Consider the following 25990-nt stretch of genomic DNA (forward strand, 5'->3'; position numbering starts at 1 on the left):
ATGGCTTGCAGCTCTATCTTCCAGCAGAAGGGGGCTCATGAGGGGCAGCTGGGGGACTGTCACCACTGCCTCTTAATATTTCATTCATTATTTTACATACAGTGGTATCTCGGGTTAAGAACTTAATTCGATCTGGAGGTCTATTCCTAACCTGAAACTAAGGTACCACTTTAGCTAATGGGGCCTCCTGCTGCCGCCGCGTGATTTCTGTTATCCTGAAGCAAAGTTCTTAACCCGAGGTACTATTTCTGGGTTAGTGGAGTCTGTAACCTGAAGCATCTGTAACCTGAAGCATCTGTAACCTGAAGCGTCTGTAACCCAAGGTACCACTGTATTTCACTTTTGAATCGATCCCCGGGAATCATCCCAAAGCAATTTAACATTAAAACACATGTAAATACAATTTCTATGCCAATGTATTTAGAGGATTGAAAATCTCCACTTAAAAGGCTTGTTGGAAGAGGAAAGTCTTCAATAGGCACCCAGAATACTGCAAAGAGGGCACCTGTTGGATATGTAATGGGAGGGGGGGGGTCCAAAGGGTGAGCGCCACACTCTGAAAGTATGATTCCTACATCATACAGAATGGAATTCCCAATAAGAGGGCATCTGCGGAGTGCACTAATGAACTGGGCGGAGTCTGTATTTTAAGTATCCTGGTCCCGAGCTGTATAAGTCTTTGCCTATCAGTACAACAAGCACCTTGAATTTAGACTGTCGACTAATTGGCAGGTGGCAGCAGTTTTTCAGCACAGGCATTATAGGACAGCAATGGTCTGCCCCAGTGAGCAGTTGAGTCACTGCATTTTGCACTTGCTGCAATTTCTGGGCCTTGCACACGGAGTACCTTGCCGTAGCCTAGCCTTGAAGTTACCAGGGCACGGATGACAGTGGGCTGGGTGTCCCAATCCTGAAGTGGCCATAGCTGTGTTACCAGCTGAAGCCACTGAGATTACTTGGGCCTCTAGTGACAGAGGTAGATCTGGGAGCATCTTCCTCCTGAAATGGTTGCCCCCTCCTGCCCAATGGTAGGACTGGCCCTGCCTTACCCTTTACCTGCTATTGGATCTTTGGCGGTGCTAAGGATTGAATCCAAGACATTATGCATGCAGAGCTACAGTCCCTCCCTTAAGTTAGCAAACGTATCCCACCTCTCTTCTGTAGCACTGAAGATAGTGAACATGAGATTTCCAGGCAGACTCCTATACAGTCACTGACCTGCTTAGCTTCAGCAATATTGTCATTTAGACTGTCATATGGTGTCAGAACATGCCTTGGGACACATTACTTTAAGATGTCACTTGCCTTCTGCTTTTTTTATATAACAAGAACCTTGTATTAGTATTATATAATTTAAAAATTTGGTGTCCAATTAATGGGAAACTCTGGTTTAATTTAATTAACCCAATTAAATGAAATGTTCTTGCCATTTAATCATTTAAATGGTGCAGTCCTGTGCTTGTCTACTCGAAAGAAAGCCTCATTAAGTTCCATGGGGCTTATTTTTAGGTAAGTGTGTGTATCACTGCAGCTTAAATTTTGCAGCCCTAACTGACAGCTTACTGTCCTAGCAGACTGCCTTCCCCTGTTGAATGACAGGGCCGGCTCCAGCTGCAGAATTTGTCTCCTTGTTACCATAGCTTTCTTGGCACAGATTATTTTTTTAAATTTTGCATGCAGAGTACACACAGCCTTGTCAACCAGATGGTGGAGAGAGACAAATAGATGCGAGGATGAGAGGAACTCTCTCCTTTGCCTTTTGCAGCAGCCAGATGTCTGAATGATGCTTGGAGAGGTCTTGTTTCCTTCCAGTAGCCAGAGGCAAGAATGGATATTGAATTTCACATTCCTGCATGTTAGAGATTCTCAGATTGGGGTTAAAAAATGGCTCTTTGATGGGAAGCCCAGAACCTTCCCTTTCCCTGAAGGTGGTTTAATATTTTGAAGGCTCAGAGAGAGATGCTATTTATCGCATTAGCCTCTCATATATGGCAGGGTGTGTGTTGCACAAACATATCAAGACTTTATCTGCTGATATGCCTTTGTGGCCTTCTGCTGATCAATATTTGTTAAGCTTTCAAGTGAGTAGGGGACCACTTCCAGCTGTGCTGTAAACTTAGCTGGCATGTGATTGGCACCTGTCATGATCCTAAGAAACAAACCCGAATGCCCAGGGAAGAGCTGGGTCTAAATGTACAGATGCATATCTACAGCAGAAGGTATTAAAAGATAATGCTTTACTGATTTACATCTGTTGCATTCAGTGGCCATTGGATAATGGACGGAAGCAAATAAAGGCCCTCTAGCCCAGAAGTGGATGGAAGACAAATGCTGGTCCAGCAATGGACCACTGAGCAATTTCTAGTGCGTCACCAAGGACAGGGACAGCCAAAGGGCTTCTCTGCAGCTGTTGTTGGACCACAACCCACATCACTTCTGGCCAGTATAGCCAGAATGATCAGGGATGTTGAGAATTGTGGTCCAGCATCACAGGTTCCCCCATCCCTGAAGCAGATCTTGGTGTAATCCAGCAAGACACTCCTTATATTAGTAAGCATGAGTACATGCTCAGGATCAGATTCATTATGCCATAACTGTTAAGAGATCCTGTGTATGGACTCCTGCCTTATGTAAACTTATCATAAAGAGAACCTTCTGGATCAAACCAAAGGTCCACATTGCCCAGTACTTTCTGTCCCATGGTGGCCAAACATAAGTCTCCAGGAAACACACAGAAAGACTTCAAAGCAATTCCCTTTTCCATGTTGTTGTTTTTTTTTTTGCATACACACCCATAACAGGTATTCAGTGACATATTGCTTCTGAACCTGGAGGTTTCCATTTAGCCTGAAGATTTCCATGTAGCCATCATCATGGTTAATAGTCACTTTCTAATACCCTTCCAGTGGGGACCAAGCTTACCGAGTGGCTGCTGGGACCATATAACACAGCCCTAAAGGATCTACACTGGCTCCCAGTACGTTTCCAAGCACAATTCAAAGTGTTGGTGCTGACCTTTAAAGCCCTAAATGGCCCCTGCCCAATGTACCTGAAGGCGCATCTCCACCCCATTCAGCCTGGACATTGAGGTCCACCTCCAAGGGCCTTCTGACAGTTCCCTCACCTACAGAGAACCTGGAAGAGAGTCTTCTCGGAGTGGCACCCTCCCTGTGAAATGCCCTGCTATCAGATGTCAAGGAGGTAAAGAACTACACATCTTTTAGAAGACCTGAAGGCAGCCCTGTATCAGGAGGTTTTTAATGCTTGACATGTTATTATGGTTTTACATGTGTTGGAAGCCACCTAGAGTGGCTAGGGCAAACAAGCCAGGTGGGCAAGGAAGGAGGAGGAGGAGGAGATGAGGATGAAGAAGAAGACTGCCCAATTGGCAGGCAGTATGATGGACTGAGTGGGTGTGATCTAGGCACAAAGAGTTTTCTCTTGCCTGAGCAGCAGAATAGTACCTTCTGCCCTTGAGAGTCTTTCTACCTCCTCCACAATAAACCTTCACGGATGCCTGATTGGAGAGCACATACTCCAGCTCTTGGATCTAAGTGCAGGCTTGGCAACTCTGTGATTGGTCCCAGCACCTTGTCAGCTTGCGGAAGAACCATGGCACCATGCTAGACGCTGAGTTTTTGTGTGCAGAAGGTCCCATGTTCAATCCTTGGCATCTCCAGGGATAGCTGCCAGCAGGAAAGACCACTGCTGGATACCCTGGAGAGTAGTCAATACCAGACTGGGCTTCCTGGATAAATAGTGGCGCAAGGCAGCTGTGCTCCCAGGGACAATCTAGCTGTTGAATAGCAACTCTCTTCACCCCTCAAAAGTTTCTGCAGCCGTGAAGCCAGTTCTGGCTCTAGCATGGAAGTCTATCCTTAAGAGGTTGTCTACTCCATGTTTCTATTCCTGCTCCCCATCATGTTCCCTCAACAGCAAGGAGAAGGAGAAGCATTGCTCTAGGAGCTGGCTGTGGGTCTCTGCTGAGGCATGGACTTTTGCAGCTGCCTGATGATGCCAGCCCATGACGCCAGCGTGAGCATGGTGGCTCCTGTTTGGAAGTCAGTCAGTGGGAGTTATAGGGACCTTGTTACCACATGGCCGTTGTTGTTTGCAGTGGGCTTGTGCTTCCATTAATCTTCGTCAAAAAAAAAAAAAAAAAAGTTCCAGACCTCTGCAGGTGCTTTTGTCAACTTCTCAGGAACCTGCTAATTGCTCTCATGGGTGGCTAATTTAAGCCTCGTGCTGTCATCTCTCGCTGTACTCTCGGAAAATAAATGCTTGGATGCTTGGATGCTAAGAAAAGCCAGTGGGCCGCAGCAGATAAATCAGCAAGGGCCACAAGTTGCCTATTCATATTCTAAGCCTTCCTTTCAGCACGACTCTTGTGGCTGCTGCTGGGGTTTATTTTGGCCTGTAGCATCTTGTCATGAGTGGAAACTGTTGGTGTTGGTTTTGACACACTGGTTGTGTGAATTAGCCCTAAGGCCATGCATTAGAGCGCAGTTCAGCTAGCATGGAAGTCACTACAGAGTCCCGTAGATCTTAGTGTTTAGGCCACGTCTGTATAATAACAATCCATTTAACATCTGTGCGTGGCAGGGATGAGGCTGCTGTTGGCATATGGAGTGCAGCTCAAGCTTCTCTTTGAAAAACAAATCTGGATTTCTCTGAGAAAGGGCTAAAGGAATTATTTGAAGTCTTCTGGGGGGAAAAGAATCTTAAAATGCGCAGGGGTTTTTAAAAAGAACCCAGTGTATTTAAGCTTGTCAGAAACAATCTGAGCATCTTGATTTTAAAGGGTGAGAGTGTTTGCAGAGAGGAAGAAACTCTGACTTAGCAACACGCTTTTGGAAAATAAGCTTTTGTGTGCTTTGAAATGCTTCTCACAGATGTAGCTGTTCTCCTCCTCCTTCCCCTCCCCTAATTTCACACGTTCTGAACCTAAAGAGACAAAGTGAGCTACATAACTCTGGGGATATATAGATAAGGGTGGCGAAGAGTGAATAGATTTCATGCCAGCTAAAGCTAACTTACTACGGTTAAAAATGAGCATACCTTTCTTTTTTTAAAAAACATGTTCAGCTCCTAATATTGGGGGCTACCTTCTCATTTCCCCATTTCTGTTTAAAGGGATGTCCTCTTATTCATGATCTCCCCCGGCTAATGGAATGCTGAGGAATGATGCCATTGGACTATATTATAAAAAGTATAGCCATCCCGAACCTTCCAGATGTTTTGGACTACAGTTGCCATCATCCCTAATTGTTGGCCATGTGGGCTGGAGCTGATGGGAGTTGTTGTCCAGGAGATCTGGAGGGCACCTGGTTGGGGATTACTGCTCTACACCAGTAGTCTTTTAAAACCCAGGTTCATCCCGCTTTAACCCACTTGTGCATTTGGGGACCCCTTTCTTAATCTTTTGCCATATACAGTGGTACCTCGGGTTACATATGCTTCAGGTTATGTATGCTTCAGGTTACAGACTCCCCTAACCCAGAAATATTACCTCGGGTTAAGAACTTTGCTTCAGGATGAGAACAGAAATCGTGCAGCGGCGGCGCAGCGGCATCAGGAGACCCCATTAGCTAAAATGGTGCTTCAGGTTAAGAACAGTTTCAGCTTAAGAACAGAACTCCAGAACAAATTAAGTACTTAACCTGAGGTACCACTGTATTTGCATGGTGGTAGTGCTGTGGTTGCGACCCACCATGGAGGAGGCTGTGACCCTGTTGAGATTCCCAACGCACCAGCTGAAGACCATTGCTCTACACCGTATTGTAATTAAACAGTGTAAAGTGATTTCCTGCATTTCAGGGCCACCTGCAGTTGAGGCAAGACTCAAATGTGCATCTCCTTAGCAGTTGTACCACACGCCTCTTGAAGACAAAGTGATGCTCTGCTGGGAAACTGTTCCCTTTCTCCGTTCTGAGAGGTGATGACTCTGTCTGATTTGTGGGGCAGACGCGACAAGCCTGCCAGATGCATATCACATGACGAGGCAGAGGCAGAGTGCTGAAATTGGCCGGGAGTCCTCTATTGGAGGCCGTGCCCCGTGGAAAGGGATTTCTGAGGCAGCAGGGAAATGACTATACTAGGGGCGGCCCACCCCACAGATTCCTTAGCTCAGGGATAACCAGGATGATGCCCTCCAGACATCATAGGACTCCAACTCCCATCAGCCCAGGCCAGCATGGTCAATGGACAGGGATGATGGGAGTCGGAGTCCAGCGCACTTAGGAGAGCACCACATTGCCAACCTGGCACCCTCCAGGTGTTTTGGACAGCTGGAGCTTCTGGGAGTGGTAGTCCAAAACATCTGGAAGTCACCAAGCTGGTGACAGCTGGCATAGATGCCAGATGACTCAGGAATTACAAGAGGAGGGGAAGGGAAAAGAAATCAGTGCGTCTTTCTTAAAACACACGTTTAGTCAATGTGGTAAAGGCGGAGAACATGTTTTTGGATCTCCAGATGTTTTTGGAGTCCAGTGCCTGCTGGCTGCAGGCATCATGGGCAGTGGTCAGGGAAGGAAGGGAGTTGTAATCTAACAACATCTGGAGGGCTATTGGTTCCCCATCTTTGTGGCAAGGTATTGTGATGTCACCTTCTGCAACTTGGGGCTCCTACCCAGTGGAGGAGGAACCCTCTCCAGCAGAGCATCCCATATGGAATGCACATGTGCAGCATCCCGTATGGACTGCACATGTACGGCATCCCGCGTGTTCACTCCATATGGAATACCACACATGCGCACTCCCTACAGGCTGCCGCTTGCACAGCGATTGTACGGAGTACGCATATGCTGCAGCCCATACAGGGGCCATCTTGTCATCCCCCTGAGTGGCACCCGGGGTGACCCACCCCCTCCACCCCCCACTTTGTACACCCTTGCTCCTGCCGTAATCTTTGAATGGCTTTAGGAGCCTTGGCTGTGTTTGTGCCCACTTTAGGAGCACAGAAATCTGCCTTATAGTGAGTCAGACTATCAGTCCATTGAGCTCAGTATGGCCTACACTGATTGGCAGCAGCTCTCCAGGGTTTCAGGCAGCGAGTCTGTCCCAGCCTTGTCTGCAGAAGCCAGAAATTGCACTTGAGATCCGAGGCATATTTATTTATAAAAGTTTTCGTACGCTGCTCTCTCACAGAACGGCAGGGCAGTGCATAGCAACACTTAAAAACGTTTTAAAAGCAATGCAGAACAATTATCAAAATGACTAACCACTCAAGGAAATTCGAAACAACTGCCTGTCAGCATAAAAACGTCTTCAAGAGACACAGGAAAGCCAAAAGCAAATGGTCGCTGGAAGAGTGTTCTAGGGCATGGGACTTGTGACCCCAAATGGGCGACTTCTGGTCTGGATGACCTCAGTGATGGAGCTGGGATATTTGATTTTGAATTAGTTTTTATTGAAGTTTTTTGTGTTACAAAACAGACAGATAAACAGGGAAAGGTACCTCTATCACCTCCACTGTCAGTTCATAGTCTTTTTCACGGTTTGCTTACATTTAAGTGAAAGATACCTTGCAGTTGGGGGGAGGAAAGACAGGGGAGGAGAGAGAGGTGGGGGTATTGTTCTTTTGTTCTGTTTCCTAGTGTTACTGTAGGGGTTTGTGGGTCAGTCCTTTGCTTCTCTATATATTTCTTTTTATTGATATTGCTAGAGATCAGGGGATCCCGAGCTTCATTGGCTGCATTTAGGTGACTGCAGTGTAGCTTGTATGTATGTGTTGGGGGGGGGGGCAAATACATTGTTGGGTCAGGTTAGCATATTGATTTGTATAGGGACACGGGTGGCGCTGTGGTCTAAACCACTGAGCCTCTTGGGCTTGCTGATCAGAAGGTTGGCGGTTCAAATCCCCATGACGGGGTGAGCTCCCGTTGCTGTGTCCCAGCTCCTGCCAGCCTAGCAGTTCAAAAGCACACCAGTGCAAGTAGATAAATAGGTGCCGCTGTGGTGGGAAGGTAAATGGAATTTCCATGCGCTCTGGTTTCCATCACGGTTCCATTGCACCAGAAGAGGTTTAGTCTTGCTGGCCACCTGACCCGGAAAGCTGTTTGCGGACAAACGCCGGCTCCCTTGGCCTGAAAGCGAGATGAGCGCCACAACCCCATAGTCACCTTTGACTGGACTTAACCGTCCAGGGATAATTTACCTTTACCTTTCTATTGATTTGTATGCTGTTGTGGGGGGGGGGGGGTTGGTCATTGTCCCGTTGTGCTCTGTATGTAATAAAGAGGAACCACACCGGGTTGAAGACGTCCTGTTGAAGATGCCAGTTTAAGTTTGTTGGTTAACTTCTCTAGTAGGGCCGTTTCCCATACATTTTGGCCCCGGTGGTCTATAAGGACTCAGGTGAACGTTAAGGTGTCCTGAACAGATCCCTTGATGCTTATGGTGAGAACAACGACCTGTGAGTGTGCTGCTTTCTTCAAATTGGGTCCAGCCACAGAGAAAATAGGTATCATTCATATTCAGTTAGTGCTGGCACAGAAAGAGAGGCCTATGATCCCTAGGGAGTCCTTCCCCCCCCCCCCCCATTTTCAGTAAGTAAACAGGTTTTTGCTCCTTCTTGCTTTGCTGTGTAGCTCACTGCAACGTGCTCCAGTCGTTCCCCACCACACTGATGGCATTTACCCACTTTTTACTCTAATCCTGCTTTGTCTGTTTGGCTGCAAAGCTGCTGTTTGTAATTACACTTAGGAGGATAGAAGGCATCCCCCCTGCCCCAGCCACTAATTCTCCATCTCTCTCCCCCCCCCCCCCCCAGATTTCCTCTGGATTTACAGAATATTTTCAATGGCGAGAAATTATCTGTGATGCGAACGTCTGCTTTCCGTGCCACTGAAATTAGAGGCAGCTTAAGCGCGGGCCTCTGGAAAAAGCGCTACAGGAGATCTTGATAATAACAGCATCGCACATCTGTGCCGTACCTTCGGTGCTCTCTCCTGCCAGCACATTGAACATGATGCTGCTATTTTAACCATGGGTTTGTAAAAGGAACGTTGAAGGTGGCGTCGTTGCGAAACCCACCGCAGGATCAGTGAGGAGATCTTGTTTTGGCGTGCGCAGGATACATTTCTTTTTGATCTCTCATTTGCGAAATAGCTTGGCTGGGCTAGCAATGGGCATGGAGGGTGGTTGGCATCCTAAGAGTGGGGGCAAGTTGGCAGGCTGAGATGCACCAGAAAAAGGCATCTAGAGAAGTAAAGGGGCATGAGGTCTGATGAATTTTAACCGTTATTTCCCTTATGCACACCCCTTGGCCTGGTTAGGACACAGGGCCATCTTAAGTATATCTGGTGTGATGGCCTGGGATTCGGACTCGGAGGCTGAACCTGAGGAATCCCAGCCCGCACGGGATTCCCACCTCAAGAACCAGCTGAGCCGGGGCTGGGGCTTGAAGCTGAAGGGTCCTCACCTGTGCTGGATCCTCAGGTGCAGGCACCAGCTGAGTCTGCTCTGGCTCTTGAGGTGATGGAGGACCCATTGCCTGCAGGTGCTCCACTCTCAGCCCCGTCAGAGGAAGCTGAGGTTGCCTCTGGGTCCAGTAACCCTCCAGCCTCTCCTGAGCTGCAGAGGCTCAGGGCAGAGAGGCGGAGGGAACTAAGTTCTCGCAGAAGGTGTGCTCGCCTCCAGGCCAGAAGAGGTGAGTCGCCTGTGGACTGGGGCCGCCCTATGCCTTGGGGCAGATAAAGCCAGCCAGCCCCAGTCCCAAGTTGCGGGAGCAAAGTTGTTGGTAGCCTGTCCCTGCCTAAACCCTGTCCTGATTCTCTGCCTCACCCGACTCCCTGCCTTGGACCCCGCTTCAGCTTTGACGGACAGCCTCCATACCACACCCTCGACCTTGGACTGGACTAGGACCTTGCCTCATGGTTAACCCTTGGGATCAGCACATCTGGTGCCGTGGTGCAAAGCTCCCTCTGCCCCCCCCCCCCGTTTCCCAGAGTTTTTTTTAGGGAGGACGGCACTGTCGGCGGGGCTGGAGGGGGCAGGCAGTGGCTGGAGGGAGGCTCCTCTGGCGGGGAAGAGGTGGAGGCTGGCCGCGGTGTCTCCTGGCTCAGTTGGCCGCTTCGTGCCATGGTAGCCATGGCAGACAGAGGCTCCGGGTGCAGCGCTGCTTTGGCACGGCATAGCAGAGGCGGGTGAGGGCATCGAGCTGATTCTGGGAGGCGCCGCATCCAGCCTCCGCCTCTTCCCTGGCGCCCTCCAGAACGTGGTGCCCTGGCACTACTAGCCTCTATGGATAAGATGCCCCTGTTAGGACAATCCTTGTAGCTTTCATAAACCATGGTTTACTAAGCAGGGAACAAGCACTGTGGCTGGGCACTCCCTCCTCTCCTCCTGTACAATGACCTTTGACATGAAGATTTTGGCTTAAGGCAGAGTACCCTGTTACACCTGAACCAGAGAACGCTGACTTTGATTTGGTTAACCATGTTGCCTCACCTAGTTTTTCAGGGTATCAGACAGGGTGTCTCCTTCACCTTTACCTGCAGATGATGGCGATTGAGACGGGGACCTCTTGCTTGCAATGCTCTACCACTGAGCTGCAGCCCTTCCCCACTGTTTAGAGCATGAAATGCTAGGCTAGGTAGATCCTTAGTCTTATCAAGCAGAGGTTGTTAACGACTTGGCATTTGTAAATCACCAGAAAATGCACACACATAAATGCCATTCTCAACAACCATTGCAGCCAATGTTCACATTACGCAGAATGTGGTGGTAAACTTCCTTGGGCTGTGCCAATTGAGATTCCGGGGGTGTGTGGTGTGATGGTCCCATTTTCAAATGCTCCCCACTGCAAAAGGTTCATTGCATGTTGAAAACAAGCATGTACAGTATGGTTAGCAACAGCCATCTCCCTGGTGTGCTAGTTTATTACCAGCAGGGAGGTGTGTTATATGGGTGAGTATTCAAAAAAATTATGGCACATACATATACAGACCATACAGAAGTGGTATGGTCTAGAATTCTACAACCTCATTTATACCATCTCATTTTGGATAATGAGTAGAATGGCTCTCAACCTTTGGAATTTTTCATATGGCTGACACAGCCTTCCCCCCCCTTTTTTTTTTACAAACTCTGAAACAACCCATCTAATGGCATCTTTTAGTACGCTGTAACTAGAGGCAATGAAAGCGGTGTTCATTTAGACACTTTTAGACTCTGAATTTGCAAGTCTTGTGTGTGTTGCGGTGGTGAGGGGAGGGGTTGCTCTTCAGATGGTGATGTGCATGTCCATATTTCAAAATGTGGTAAGCCCCCCCCCCCAATGCTGTCTTGGGAGCTCTCCTGCTCGTTCTGCTGAGTGGGGCCCTGGACCTTTGCCCCCAGAGGCCCACTCAGTGGGGATGGAGTCTTTTGGAGAATAATATGAGGGCTGGGCTGAGTGTTTAAACAGGGCGGCTGGTGTGCTTACCTAGGAGTGCCAGTTTTAAAGGGAAAATCATTCAAAATGTTTCTATTTCCAAGAGGGACTGGCTGAAAAAGGAGGTGATTTTTTGATTTGGTGTGTGTCCAAATGGGTTGGTCTAACCTGGCTGTTTTTTGAATCTGAAACACCCTGACCTAGTGGTAAACCTTTACTTCATACTATAGATGGGGAGTGACTTGACTGGATGCTCCCCGATATGAAAAAAGGTATCCTGTGTATGAAGAATGAACAAATCACATAACACTTTCCTGTGATATAATTGCATATTCCCCTCTGTTTATTCTGACCTTCATTTCTCACCTCTTCCTCTTCCTCTGTCCCCCCCCCTCTGTTTTTACAAGATGGGTCCCTTTGGGAAAGGACCTATCCTGGCCTATTCTTGGTAAATTACTGTGCATATATATGCTGCCATAGAAAATAATAATATCTGGATGAGCCTTCCCAACGTGGATGTTCCCTGCAGATGTTGTTGGATTACAATTCCCACCATATCTGACAACTGGCCATGCTGGCTGGAGCTGATGGGAGTTGTATTCCAACAGCATCTGGAGGGCTCAAGGTTGGGGAAGCCTGACCTAGATGCAGAGATTTTGTTTTTCTGGTCGTCATCACATTCATCTGTAGCCTGAAATGCAGGTTTACCACGTCAGTGAGGACTCGTGGCTTTCCTTTTAGTGTGTGGGCAAGTGTTCACCCACCCACGGCACAAATTCAGCCCTTCTCTGTTGCTGTGGCTGCCTTTGTGCTCTTGCCCCAGCTAAGCATCCTAGAAAGTAATGGCTCCACGGTTCTTCTGCGGACTGGAATGTTTGGCCAAGAAACTTGTTGGAACAACATTTGCGGCCGGTCAACATTTGCGGTCAGGAAGCCAAGTGCTTTCCTTTCATCTCCCTCTTGGAGTCTGCTGCCATTGGGGAACGTGGTGCCTGAGCAATTGCAGAACATGTCATAGCCTAAAGCTCTGGTCACCTCACTTCAAAAAAGGATATTGATCAAGGGGATCGAGCGACTCCCCTTTGAAGAAAGGTTGCAGTGTTAGGGACTTTTCAGGTTAGAGAAAAGGCAAGTGAGAGGTGAAATGTTAGAAGTTTATAAACGTACACATGGCGTGGAGAAAGTGGATAGAGATAAGTTTTTCTTCCTGTGCTGGGCCCGGGGGAACCAGTGAAACACGGTCCAGGACCGGTCCAGAATCCAAAGGAGTCAGTCCGACAGAGCCAAGGCAGGACACGAGGCAGGAAACCAGGCAAGGACAGGTACAGGATCTCAGGCAGGATCTGGTATACAGCAACCTGGGGCGGGGTCCGACAGCCTTTTATCTTTATTGGGGTAACAGCTGGTCCTGATCCCCCGGCTTCTCACCTCCCTGTTTTGCCCAAAGGCGAGCACTCCTCCTGCGAGTACAGTGGCACCTCGGGCTACATACACTTCAGGTTACATATGCTTCAGGTTACAGACTCCGCTAACCCAGAAATAGTACCTTGGGTTAAGAACTTTGCTTCAGGATGAGAACAGAAATCGTGCTCTGGCAGCGCGGCAGCAGTGGGAGGCCCCATTAGCTAAAGTAGTGCTTCAGGTTAAGAACAGTTTCAGATTAGGAACAGCCCTCTGGAACGAATTAAGTACTTAACCCGAGGTACCACTGTACTCAGGTCTCTCCTTCTCTCAGACCTTAGTCTCTGCAGCTTGGGAGACGTCGGTGAGTTACTAGACCCAGGGGCCGCCTCAGCCTCCCCTGACCCAACTGGTAGTGGAGCATCTATAAGTGATGACCCATCTGAAGGCAACGAGGTCATCCCCCGCATCTGGAGCCAGGGCAGGCTCAGGCCCCTGACTTGGCCCAGCTGGTGTTTGTTGCAGGGGAACCTGTGCAGACTGGGACTCTTCAGAATCAGGCCCCAGACTTGGTTCAGATGATCCCTGAGGCAAAGGATCCAGTACAGACTGAGACTCCTCTGGTTCCGAGTCCAAGCCCAAGTCCCAGGCCATCACACTTCCTCTCGTAAAACACTAGAACTCATCAATATCCAACAAAACAGAATGTTGGACGATTCAGTACAGATTGAAAACTATTCAAACAGCGCATAGTTGAACTATGGATCCACATCAGGCGGTGAGGGCCACCAATTTGCATGGTTTAAAAAGACAAATTCATGGCGGAGAGGGGCTATGAATGGCTACTAGCAATGATGGCTATGTTCTACCTCCACAGTTGGAGTCTAAAGCTTCTGAATACCAGTTGCTAGAAACCACAGGTCCTGCTTGTGGGTTGCCCATAGACATCTGGTTGGCTGCTGTGAGAACAGGATGCTAGTCAAGATGGGTCTGATCCAGAAGGTACCTCTTATGTTCTAAAGCAGGCAAGGGAAACCTGTGATCCTCAGGACATTGGTGTTCCTCTTTCTCCTGTTGTGACTGCTATGTTTTGAATGCTGCTCCTCCTCCAGCTCCTCTTGGTGTGTTGCTCCTTGAGGCTCCCTGTGGCTTATTGCAGGTGTAGCCAACGTGGTTCTCTCCAGATGTTGTTGGATGACAGTTGCTGTCATGCCTGAACACTGGCCATGCTTTCTGGACCTGATGGGAGCTGTCATCCAGCAACATCTGGCTTCCCTTGCTGTATTGGGCCTCTGATCTTACAGAAAGGGTCATGCTGCTTCAGTGACTCCATGAAGCCAAAAAGTAAAATCTAAATGCTTTGATTAAATATGCAGCCTTTCCCACTGACATGAGCATCTCACGAGCAATGACCCAGCCAGCTAGCGACACCATTCGCAGCTGGAGGCTCATGACCGGATTCTGCCCCAGGGAAGGAGCAGCAGCAGGCAGTGTCTGCTTTCACCAGCTGGGATTCCTCTCTCTGACAGCTCTTGAAATGTGGTGCCTGGCGAGAGGCAGTAGCCTGACTTGCATGCCAAATAGCCACACCAAGGACCGACTTTGGTTGTGGGGGGAGTAGGGGTAGGAGTGGAATTGGTGTGGAAGGATGTTAGCAGGAATACAAGGAGTCTGGGAACATCTCCTTTGCATTTGCAAACCTCCCTCTTTGAAACATCTTGAGGATTCCCCTCTCCATCCTGGAAGTAGGCCAACGGAAAAATGCCCGGTGCAATCCATAAGTAAACCAAGGAATGGCACAGGATCTGTGTAGACCAAGTGCCTCTTATGTGAAGGGATCAGCATTGCTAATTTCTGCCTGCCTGCCTGGTTCTTGGGTGGGTCCAAGCAACTCAGAATGGCAAGGGCCATATCATGAATATTTCAAGGGTGGAGACCCTCAGCTAATTGCTGTTGTATCCATCTTGTGACCATGAGTAGATGGCAGCAGTACGGTTGGTTTTCTAAAACATCATTTTTCTAAAAAATGACCTGTGAATTTAAGAACAAAAGAGTTGAGGCTAGTTTTGCAGATCTTGGCAAGTAGATGTTCAAAAGGAAAGAAAAATAAAAGAACCCTTTTACTTTCTAAATTATAGTGTAGAAGTAGTCAACATGTTGTTGGAGCACTGCAAGCATAGCTGAGGAAGGGAACTGTAGTCCAATGTCTGGAGGGCACCACGTTGGCTATGTCTATTTTAGTGAGTTTGCTGTCACATTCTTGAATTTAGACATCTTATTTCAGTGTCTCACCTCACTGCAGACCAGCGTTTCCCAAACTTTGAGTCTCTGGCTGTTTTTGGACTACAATTCCCATCATCCCTGAAAACTGGTCCTGCTAGCTAGGGATGATGGGAGTTGCAGTCCAAAAACAGCTGAATTCCCAAGTTTGGGAAACATGGCTGTACATGCCTTGAAGTCTGTCTGTTACATGCTTCTTCAAGGATGGGGAACCTGTGGCTCTCCAGATGTTAATGAGCTATAACTCCTGTCATCCTTGACTGTTGGCTGCACTGCCTGGGGTTCATGGGAGCTGGAGTTCAACAATATTTGATAGGTTCCCCATCCTTGTGTCAGGCTGCTGCCAACAACTCCCACGGCCGGTTGCCCAGGAACATACAAAGAATAGGAATGTTTTTTACAGTCTGCTTTTTATTCAGTATTTACAGAGAGGTTTTAGAACCCAGCCTCTTGGATAATGGCATTGTCCCGAGTGAATCTCTACTCCCACCATCTCTCCCACTTACTTATTCGTCATTCTCCTCGCCTCCTCTGCGGGTACTGACAAGTGCCCTCTGAGCTCTTTGCTCTCCTACTTTCAAGGCTCACCGGTTCTGGGAGAGAGCAGGTCTGGAATGCTTTATAAAGACAATGTTTCTGTCAGCTGTCACCCCCCCCAGTGCTTCCTCTTCCTCCTCCTCTCCCATTATTTCTTAAACCCCCCCCCCCATTTGCCTCTGAGCTTTGACCTCCCTCAAACCCCTGTTGTAATTCTAAACTGTCTTTCTCTTCTCTGGAAGGGTCAGGCTGGAGAGGCAGTCTCCACCATTCCTCCTCTGCCCAGACCCTGACACCCTGTGGCACTCATTCCTCTTGTGGAAGACTATGACTGGTGACTGAGAAGATGGAGGAAATGCTAGGGGTGTGTGTGCTTATCCTCCACTTGACATTTCAAACCAGCTTCATCTTGCAGATTTCCCTGCATGTGAGGAGAGTCTCCTTGCTAGTCCCAAACATCTGTGTCAGCTGCTAACAAGAAGTGTCTTCATGGGGTGGGAATGGCCCACCTCATAAGGAACGAATGCTGCAGTCCCCCTGTACAGGAAGTCTAAGGGTTTGGGAAGGACAGCAACTCAGTGATAAAGCATCTGATTTGCATGCAGAAGTACCCATGTTTTCTGTAGGATTCCTGTGAACCCTGGAGAGCTGCTACCAGTCATTGTGGATAAACCCAATGGCCTAACTTGGTGTGGCAGTTGCTTATGTTCCTAGGAATTACTACAACATGAAAGAGTGGCTCGATTGTTTGAACTGAATCCAGCTTGCTTTCCAGAACCTTACTGCAGCAGAGTTACCTGAAATCGCTATATGGACGAGAGTGTAGCTCAATGGACAAGGGCCTGCAGTACATGCAGAAGGTCCCAAGTTCCATCTTGAGCATCTCTGGAGAAAATATTCAGGTGGCAGGGGCTGTGGAAAAAACCCTTCTCTGGCCTAAAGTGCTGTTGTAAGTCAGAGCAGGCAGTACAGAGTACGGCAGATAGATATTCTGCCCGAGTATAAAACTGTTTCCTAAATGTTCCATAATTGCAGTAGTTTCTGCATGACCTTGAAACCCAGGCTCTTATGTATTTAGAGATTCCTATCGTGTCATTTTACCCTGTCCGCTGCCTCCATAATTATTGCCAATTTCTACCCTGTGCTTGCCAGTGTTCCCAAGTGCCCTGTTTCTCAGTTCTATTGACTTGTCTGCAAGACTATTTCCCCCATATGTATTAAAGTAAATCCCTCCCTGCCCCCAACACACACACTTGAATTCAAATCTCTTTGCTATTTCTCTCTTTGGGAGTCTCAGCAACTCTCTTCTCATCTGAAAAATCCTCTTTAAATGACATTCAGTTTACTTTATCTTTGGTTTATCGCTCCCACCCTCCAGTCCCCCACCCTTGCCATATTTCATGGCAGTGTCCATTGGGACAGGTCTCGACTTCAACTCATCCAAGGCCTCTACCTCTCTTTCTAGCAAAGGACCAGTTAATACTTGAAGACCTGGCAAGCAAGAGTTCATCTGCTTCAGTTTCTCAGTGTCTTTCTTGGGAACTTGAAAATAGCTGTGAGGGATTTGGCTGAGGGTGGTGGTGCTCTGGAATACCCCCATTCTGGCTGCAGCTGATTGCATCTGGGAGCCCAACAACATTTGGAGAGCCAAAAATGTTGTTCAGTCACTGTTGGCTAAGGTCGATGGCAAGAACTGCAATTGTCCCTGGAGCCAAGACAGGAGTTCACAAAACCTGGGACACAAGGGTGACCTAGGGGGAACTTACATCCAGCACAGGTCCAAGATGGAATGAGAGATTCATATTGCTACAACCAGTCCCTTCCCTTCCTGGTTACCTGCTAAGATACAAAGTACACCGTTTTGGTCTTTGGCTGCTCCCTCCTCCACTCTAGACCATTGTTCTTAAGTAGGCTCCTGATGATGAAGCTTCTTAGAAGGTAGTGGGCTTCCCAATGGGCCCAAATGGCCCTTGGGAATGAAAGAATAGACTTGGGAGTCAAGACAGGGTGTTGGGGTCATCCAGGGGTGGCCTGACAAGATGTCATTGGGACTTGGTGCCTCAGCAGGCCCTCCAGAATCTCCTGTTGTTCTAGGGCAGGGCGGCCACAAGAGCACTTTGACACGGAACCTGTGGGCCGTACATTGCCTTGTTGCACGGGGAGAAGGAGCGGGGCCATAATTTGGCCCCCCACCAGCCCTCCTGATTCCTTTCCAAAGCCACTTAAGTGAGGTGCCTGGCTTTGAGAAAGAGGTGCAATGCTGTGGCGAGGTTCTAGAGCCCTCACGCCACCTTCCAAAAGCTGGGAAAGTGCTAACTAGGCTCTGGGAAGGAGGCTGGAGGACTCTAAAACCCTGTCAGATCCCACAAAGCTTCTTCCCAGAGCCCAGTTCCTCATTTACCTGGCTTTGGGAAGGCAGGACATGGGCTACAAGGTGGGGTGGAGTACCTAATGTTGTCGAGGGGGGCAAAAAAGGCCTTAAGGGCCGCATCCTTCCCTTGGGCTGTGTGTTGGACTGCCATGACTTCTCCTTTGATGGGGTATCTCCAGAGTCCTGGTCAGGCTGAACCTTGACAGAGGGTGGGTTAAGCCCACCTCCTCTTGAACTACTGTTTGAAGTCAATTCTCCCCTTCCCCATTTTGAAGTTGCTTTTAAGCATGCTTCCTTGGGAATATCTCCAGGCAGTGATCTCCCCGGTCTCAAGTCATTTGCCCCTTGTGTAGCAGAATAAGTTCCCTAGATTCCTTTCCAGCGAAGAGGGCTAGATCAAAATCAGCAGCAATCAAATAAAAAAGAAACCATTGTTCTGCTTTGGTAGGAGGAGGGTCTCAGGATGAGTGACATCATTGTTATGATTGGTAAACAGATCAATATCCCTGGAGCTTATCAGAGTTTAGGATTTCAGCACTATTGATTGAGTGAAGTCTGCAGATAAGACTTCTCAAATACCTCATGTGAGAGCCTTGTTCTTTATGGGCTTAGCTGGAATACAGGCTTTCAGGCAATGGTTAGGGTCAAGTGGTGGTGGGACGTTATCCTGTTTCTGCATGGATTAGGAATTAAAATTTATTCGTTTATTTTACAGATGTATAAACTGCTTCACAGCCAGAAGCTATCGAAGCTGTGTACGATGAGATAAAATACAAAAGATAACAGACCCTTAAAACAATAAAAGCATTTCTACAGTTAATGTTTTATAAAATAGGCAGGGAGAGCCTTTCAAGAAAAGCTTTCTTAAGCAAGCGTGTCTTCAGCAGCCACCTAAACATCTAGCTTGTCTAATTGCAGCCAGTAGCCAATTCCAAGGGACTGGAACTGCAACAATAAAAACCTTTCTAATAAAAAGCCTTTTTCTAGTAAAAACTAAGTGGTACACTCAGCAGTGCCCCATCTATGGAGCACAGCTGCTGAGCAGGGATATATTGGGTGAAGCAGTCCCTTCCATAACCTGGCCCCAATTTGTGAATGTGCAAGAAAGGTGTGTGTTCCTCCCATGGATCTTAAAAAGTGTTGATTTTGTTCCTGCCTCATGTTCATAACATGCAATGCTGTTTCCATTCCACTGCAATTCGGCTTCTGACAAAACTGTGTTCCCCATCTCGCTGTCTGCTGTGGTGGAATGTTACATAATTAAATACAGAATTATTATGCAACTGCTTTGGAGTTACATTATTCCATTCTATTCATTTCATTGAAAAAGAAATGCAATGCAAACCGGGGGAGAAACATAATCAATTACCGTATTGTTTACAGACTAAAAACCACAACAGTGAATACCAATCGCATTTGCTGGATTGATTTCTGTTGAAGGCATGGGACGAATAAGCAAACATTGACAGTTTCAGCGGCCTGCTTCTGTTTCCTTCTGAATTCTCCGACATCCCTAGTTCCTCCCCACTCCAGCTACAGGAGGAAAGATAATAGCCCTATTCATATAGTCTCTCCCCGTCCCAATGCATGCAGAATTGCATGAGTGAGAGCAGGAACATGCTGGCAAGCCCTGACTTTCCAGTTAAGTCTGTGTGCTGCCCCCTCTTATCTTCATTGATAGTCTGCAGTGAGGAGCCTGCTAAATTCATGGAGCCCCCTAACGTGACTGAGAACCTTAATTTGGGTAGGGAAATTCTTGCAGCCCAAGGGCCTCATTGCCTCACAGCAAACCTCCTGGAGACCATCTGCCAAAAGTGAGCCAGGGACAAAACAAAAAGAGGGTGGGGAATCTGCCCGAGTTCAGCAGGCTTCCTGTGGCAGGTATTTGCCCCCCCCCCATGTGAAGCCCCTGATGGGGACATGCTAGAGCTAACTGATATGTTCCCTGCCTCTCCCTCATTTATGTGGGGAGGATATTGGGGTCAACCCACACGTTGCAATGCAGTCTGCAGCCATGTTCTTCTTACTCAAAAGTACGCATGCATTGGATCTGGATCAGGACCACAGCACATGAGGAAGGGAGGTTTAATTCTTCCCACTCTGTGACCCCCTCAAACTCCCCCTCCCCCATGCACTAATAGGGCAAAGATCCCATTGGTACTAGTAAAAACTGTTTAATACAGTATTGGTAACTGTTTAGTGGTGAGGGGAGAGTTTGGGGGGTTGTGATGGGGGAGATAAGGATCTAGCCTCGCCTATCTTTATATTTAGAAGTAAGGTGCAGTGTGACCCTTTGTAGTGGCTTGGTTTCGATATTTGCCATAAGTTTTTTGAGATGGAGTCTTTCCTGCCCTCATGGTGACAGAGTGGAGTGCAATTGTGCTAGAACGCTAAGGAAATGTTGGAATTGTGTGAAGATTTTTTGTCTATTGACTAATCACCATTTTGGGAAAGAGGATAGAAAGAGATCCCTCCCCCATAGGCCAGAGGTAACCATTGCGGTACCCTTCCTATAACTCCCACCTGATTCGGCCAGCATGGCCAACAGTCAGATATGATGGGAAATTGTAGTTCAGCAGCCTCTGGCTGCCCCTACAAGAGACCCTACTAGTCATAACCATGGTGAGTATATCAAGTATGGGGTGTAAGACTATCTAGATCAGTGGTTCTCAACCTGTGGGTCCCTAGATGTTGTTGGACTACAACTTCCATCATCCCTAGGCCAGAGCTCGTGGATGATGGGAGTTGTAGTTCAACAACATCTGGGGACCCACATGTTGAGAACTGCTGATCTAGATAGTCTTACACCCCATACTTGATATACCCACCATGATCTAGTTCCTAAGATGCGGTGCTATGAATAGATTTGGATATGAAGGACCCGTGTGAAATTTGTAGCTCAGTTGTTGTGCATATTATTAATTACTTGCTTTTTTGTTCTTAGAGAAGTGCCTCCGTCTCTTTCATGAAGGAAATGGTGTCTGTTGTGACACACAGATAACCTAAAAGCAAAGCATGCCTTCTCTTGTTAAAACCTATAGTTAAATCGGCGAAGATTTATTTTATGAAATGGCAGCTCTGCTTTGGGCCAGCTCCCCCCGCCCCCCCGCTCCCCAGTTGAGCTTATCTTTGCTTTCTTTGTGGCTCTTGGGAAAACCGCTTGAGCCTCTGAGGTCAGGTTCATTGACCTCTTCAACCTTCCTGGGGAGTTCACTGGGACAAAGTTTGTGGAGACCCATCTCCACAGTAATGGATTGAAACAGTACCTCCTCTAAGGGACCGCTTGGACCTGGAATTGTGACAAAGGATTGCAATGAGGACTGTCGCTTTTGCTTCTCTATCCATAGTAGAAACTAAACGTGTTAGGTGCTTGCACCCAGAACTGTGCGGTTGTGCGGCTGTTTTAAGATGTAAAACTGATGTGTGCAAAATCTGTGCGTTAGCATTTCAAGCTTCAAAGGAACCACAGAGAGAGACTGCACTGCAGCATGAAACCACTACATGACAATTTGTCAAGAGGTTCATTGCCATTGTGTGGACTGAATTGGGTCAAAGGTTTCTTTAACAAACAACAACACACTGCATATGTTAATTGGCTAACCAATGCCAGGATGTCTGTGTTAGCAACAATAACTGTTTTGTGAATGGCCACTGTTCATTATGTAATTAGTACTGTTTCTGTACTTTGTTTTTTTTGTTCCCCTTTGACCTCACTGTTTACAATCCTCCTTCTTTAACTGTGTGTGTGTGTTTTTGTATGGTGCTCACACCACACCTAGACACACACCTGTAACTCAGGATAGCATTTCACCCATCTCATGAATTTTACAATAGTCCCTAAAAGCTTATGCCATTATAATTTTTTAGTCTTTAAGGCTAGCAAGGATCAAAAAGACATGAGCGAGTCACTTTCATCCATTAGCTATGTAAGAGATGTAGGAAAGAGAGCATATGCTAAATCAGGTAGGAGCAGACTTTTAAGTTCTGCTCTGTCTAAGGTGCTGAAAAAAGTCTCTGGGCAGCTTCCAGAGGCTTTAGCAGATGATTAAAAGGATTAATTCTGTTGGACACTTTACCTTCTAAGTTTATATAGCTGCCTAGAGCACAATTTGTCTTACCAGGGGCCTCTTCAGCTGAGAATCATTTATATGCGTAGCGAACCCCAGGGAGGGGCTGGGACTCATCACAGGCAGCACTGAAATTAAGAACTGTCCCTTCCTTGGAAGTAGAAATTTTGCACAAATGCCACCATACAATCCAGTCATATGTGGAGAAAATCCAAGTGTCCATATTGGAGAGGAGGGCCACAGGAATAGGTCTTGCCCAGATCGCCTGGGGCTTTTAACATCTCCTCTTTAAATGTCAGCACTACTCAGGCGCAGATACCTAAGTAAAAAAACACCTTGCACATATTTCGTTAGGGCAAAACATGGGAAGAACGGTGAAAGGGAGGTCATAGAATCCTAGTTAGAGGGGGCCTTGTTAGCCATCTTGTCCAAGTTCCTGCTTGATTAAAGGTAAAGGGACCCCTGACCATTAGGTCCAGTCGTGACCGACTCTGGGGTTGCGCTCATCTTGCTTTATTGGCCAAGGGAGCCGGTGTACAGCTTCTGGATCATGTGGCCAGCATGACTAAGCCGCTTCTGGCGAACCAGAGCAGTGCATAGAAACGCCATTTACCTTCCCGCCAGAGGGGTACCTATTTATCTACTTGCACTGTGATGTGGTTTCAAACTGCTAGGTTGGCAGGAGCAGGGACCGAACAACGGGAGCTCACCCCATCGTGGGGATTCGAACTGCCGACCTTCTGATCGGCAAGTCCTAGGCTCTGTGGTTTAACCCACAGCGCCATCCGTAATACTAATCAAGAATTAGAACATCCCCAATGGATGATTGTCCAACCTCTACTTAAATCAGAGGTAGGAAACTCTTTACAGCTTGAGGGCCACATTCCTTTCTGGGCAAGTGTCTGGAGTCCACATTCTAGTGGTGGTCAGGGCCAGAGGCAAAAGTGGCTGCAGCCTCTCAGTTTCATGGATTTTAAAAGGACAAGTTGTTGCTGAGGTGCTTGGGTGTGGCTGGCATTCTGTACATGCCCTGGAACTATGTGGCTCCTTGAGCTTTGCTGCACAGGTGACTCTTGTGCATCTTCTTAGCAATCCCAAGGGAGGAAGCAGCCCTTGACAGAGAAGGGCGGCTGTTGTTGAAAGGATATTGCTCGTTCTCTTGGGATCTAGAGGTGCAAGACCCTCTGGATGTATGCTAATGTCTAATTATGCACTTGATCGTTTGCCAACTGCTAACACAAGCACACACCTCTATTCAGCCATTAATTAGCCCTGATGAGGTGGAAGCGTTCTTCTGACTATCAGTACGCTGCCAGTGACCTAATCAGTGGCCATTTGCATCTCCCCCCCCCCCCCGCTCCCCACGTGGGATATTCCTGTCGCCTTTGTTCCAAATATGGTGCGGGCTCAGAACACTCCATTTTGATTGGTTCACAACACTCGCCTATGCTTCTGAAGACCAGCTTTCCTAACCTGTGTGACCATGTAGCCTCCTAAAAAAGACCCCTCTCTACTCATTGACATCAGCCTCATCAACGTCTATTCCTTTTCTTACCTGCCCCTCACCGTGAGGTCCCAAGGCAGGTCACAGCAATTTAAAATTCAATCATTTTTAAAAGTTTAAATCACTCACAGGGATAACATAAACATAGGAAATGAAGATACAAAATACATATCATAATAAAGAAGGGAACCTTTTCACTTGGCACCTAAAGATATGTAATGAAGTTGCCAGGCAAGCTTCCCTGGGGACGGTATTCCACATTCTTTAGCTGTTGACATCGATCTCTCAATCTCCCATCACTCTCCAATACCCAGGCCATTGCATGCTGCTTCTTTCTCTTTGAGCTGTATGGGACCTTCAACGATGGCAAATGTTCACTTTTGACGGTAGTTTTTCCATTATGTGGTAGTATGAGTTTGAGCAGTAATAGCCTTGGGCACTGTAACTATCAATGACTCTGGAATATGAATTGGCTTTGGCCATTCACTGCCCTTCCTTTTCCATTACAATAGCCCAGTTCAGATGTCAAGCCAAAATTGAGGCAGAGCATATCTCAGACTCGTGCACTCCCTACTTACTTCTGAATTTGTGACCACCATAGTTTGCTGTTGCATCTGGATACTGTTTGCAGAAACCAAAGTTGTTTTCCAAATCAGAATGGGAAACAAGGGCTTGCTTTGGTTCCTAATGCTGAATTTGGAGGCAAACTCCGGTTTGCAAGAAATATATTTATTCAGTTCAGGTTAACAACAAGCAATGGTTGGTGCAGACCAGGTAAGTGAGGGAGGGAAGTGGAGCTGGTGGGGGTGGACCTTGGAGAAAACACATACCTGTAATGTAAATCATGGTTTGGCTTTGATGTCCGAACTGTGCCTGGTCTTGTTTTTTTAGTTCTGCAACAGTCCCTTCTGTGCTGCTCTCTATAACCATTTCTCTCTTTTTGCACCTCAGGCTCTCGGCCTCGCCTTGAAGATTCATCTCCGCGGATAGTAGAGCATCCCTCTGACCTCATTGTGTCCAAGGGGGAGCCAGCAACTTTGAACTGCAAAGCGGAAGGACGTCCCACCCCCATCATTGAGTGGTACAAGGATGGGGAGCGGGTGGAGACGGACAAGGAAGACCCTCGATCCCATCGCATGTTGCTGCCCAGCGGCTCCCTTTTCTTTCTGCGTATCGTGCATGGACGGAGGAGCAAACCGGATGAGGGAGTGTATGTCTGTGTAGCCAGGAACTACCTGGGTGAGGCTGTCAGCAGGAACGCATCTCTGGAGGTGGCCAGTAAGTAGACTACTGAACAAGTGAGATGGAACTTTGGCTTGTCTTAAGTGATACGCCGCAAGCGATGCCATGCTCATCAGCTCCCATAAACGTTGGGCAACTGTGTGGCCTGAATAGTGGTTCATGATATTGGGATTAAATGTGGTTTGAGTGTGGTCCCAATTCTGCGAACAGCCACTTCCCATGTGCATTTGAATTTGCAATTATAGTTGAGCACTATAGAACATATGGCAAGAGATGTGAGCAGCTGCCCTGGAGATATACCCTTAAGTACTTTCTGCCAATCTATAATTTGTTCTCTTCCCTTGCCCCAGTTTCCTCCAAACTCCCAGCCACATCCAAACCATGTTGATTAAAAATTAAATGTCCAAACTGAAAGGGAATAGAAATGTTTCTGCTAATCTCATCCACTGACAGGGACTGGGTGTTGCTGTTTGTCGAACAAAATGAGTTAAGCAAATAATAGCTGGAGGGAGGAGCGATGAGGATGCTTTCAAATTCCTGCTACCTGATCATTTCACCTAGAGCAGAATACATTCCGCCTCACACAGTGTTGTCCATGTTGCCTGTGAATTAACTGATAGTGTCAGATAGATTTGCAGGTCTCCTTATGTTTCTCCTCTCCCTCCTTTTAAACGAAGCAAAGGGCTTAGGATGCCAAAAAGAGTTTTGATTGGAAATGATGCATAAAGTCTTGTGCCTTCTGATTTGAATGGAATGGGGCTCTAAATTTGTTGTTGAGGTGTGCAGACCACATCAGCCTTCATATAGCCAATAACAGGGCCGTATGTATAATCTGTTACTGCTGGTGATGACTGAAGACTGTAGAATTCTCTTGGTGGGGAAGAGACACATCTAAGTAGTAAATCATGGAATCTTCTGGTAGGGAAAGACCCCTATTTTGAAACTGACTCCTCCAGTTAATGTAGAACAGAGGTGGGAAACCTGTGGCCTAACTCTAATTTGCTCTAGCTAGTATAATTTGCTCTAACTAGTATAGCCAATGGAGGGGGTTGATGGGAGTTGTAGGCCAGCAAAATCTGGAGGACCGCAGGTTCTCCACCCAAGCTGTGTAGACAATGGTGAGTCAGGTGAACCAGAGGCATAAAGGGAGTGATCTGGTACAAATACCAGGGAAAAGGTCAGCAGGGACACTTGGAATGCATGTAGGATATATT

General features: G+C 47.4%; 1 protein-coding gene across 5 annotated transcripts in view; it reads left to right on the forward strand.

The window, feature by feature from the left end:
* The window catches only part of ROBO3 (roundabout guidance receptor 3), a 358202-nt gene that overhangs the window by 159668 nt on the left and 172544 nt on the right, over window positions 1-25990 (forward strand). For all 5 annotated transcript variants that reach the window (XM_079954914.1, XM_079954915.1, XM_079954916.1 and 2 more), the window contains exon 2: window positions 24486-24812. In XM_079954914.1, coding sequence (XP_079811040.1) covers window positions 24486-24812 — 327 coding nt within the window. The remainder of the gene's footprint in view (window positions 1-24485; window positions 24813-25990) is intronic.

This window comes from Podarcis cretensis (genome assembly GCF_951804945.1).
Source record: "Podarcis cretensis genome assembly, chromosome: 15".
NCBI lineage: Eukaryota > Metazoa > Chordata > Lepidosauria > Squamata > Lacertidae > Podarcis > Podarcis cretensis.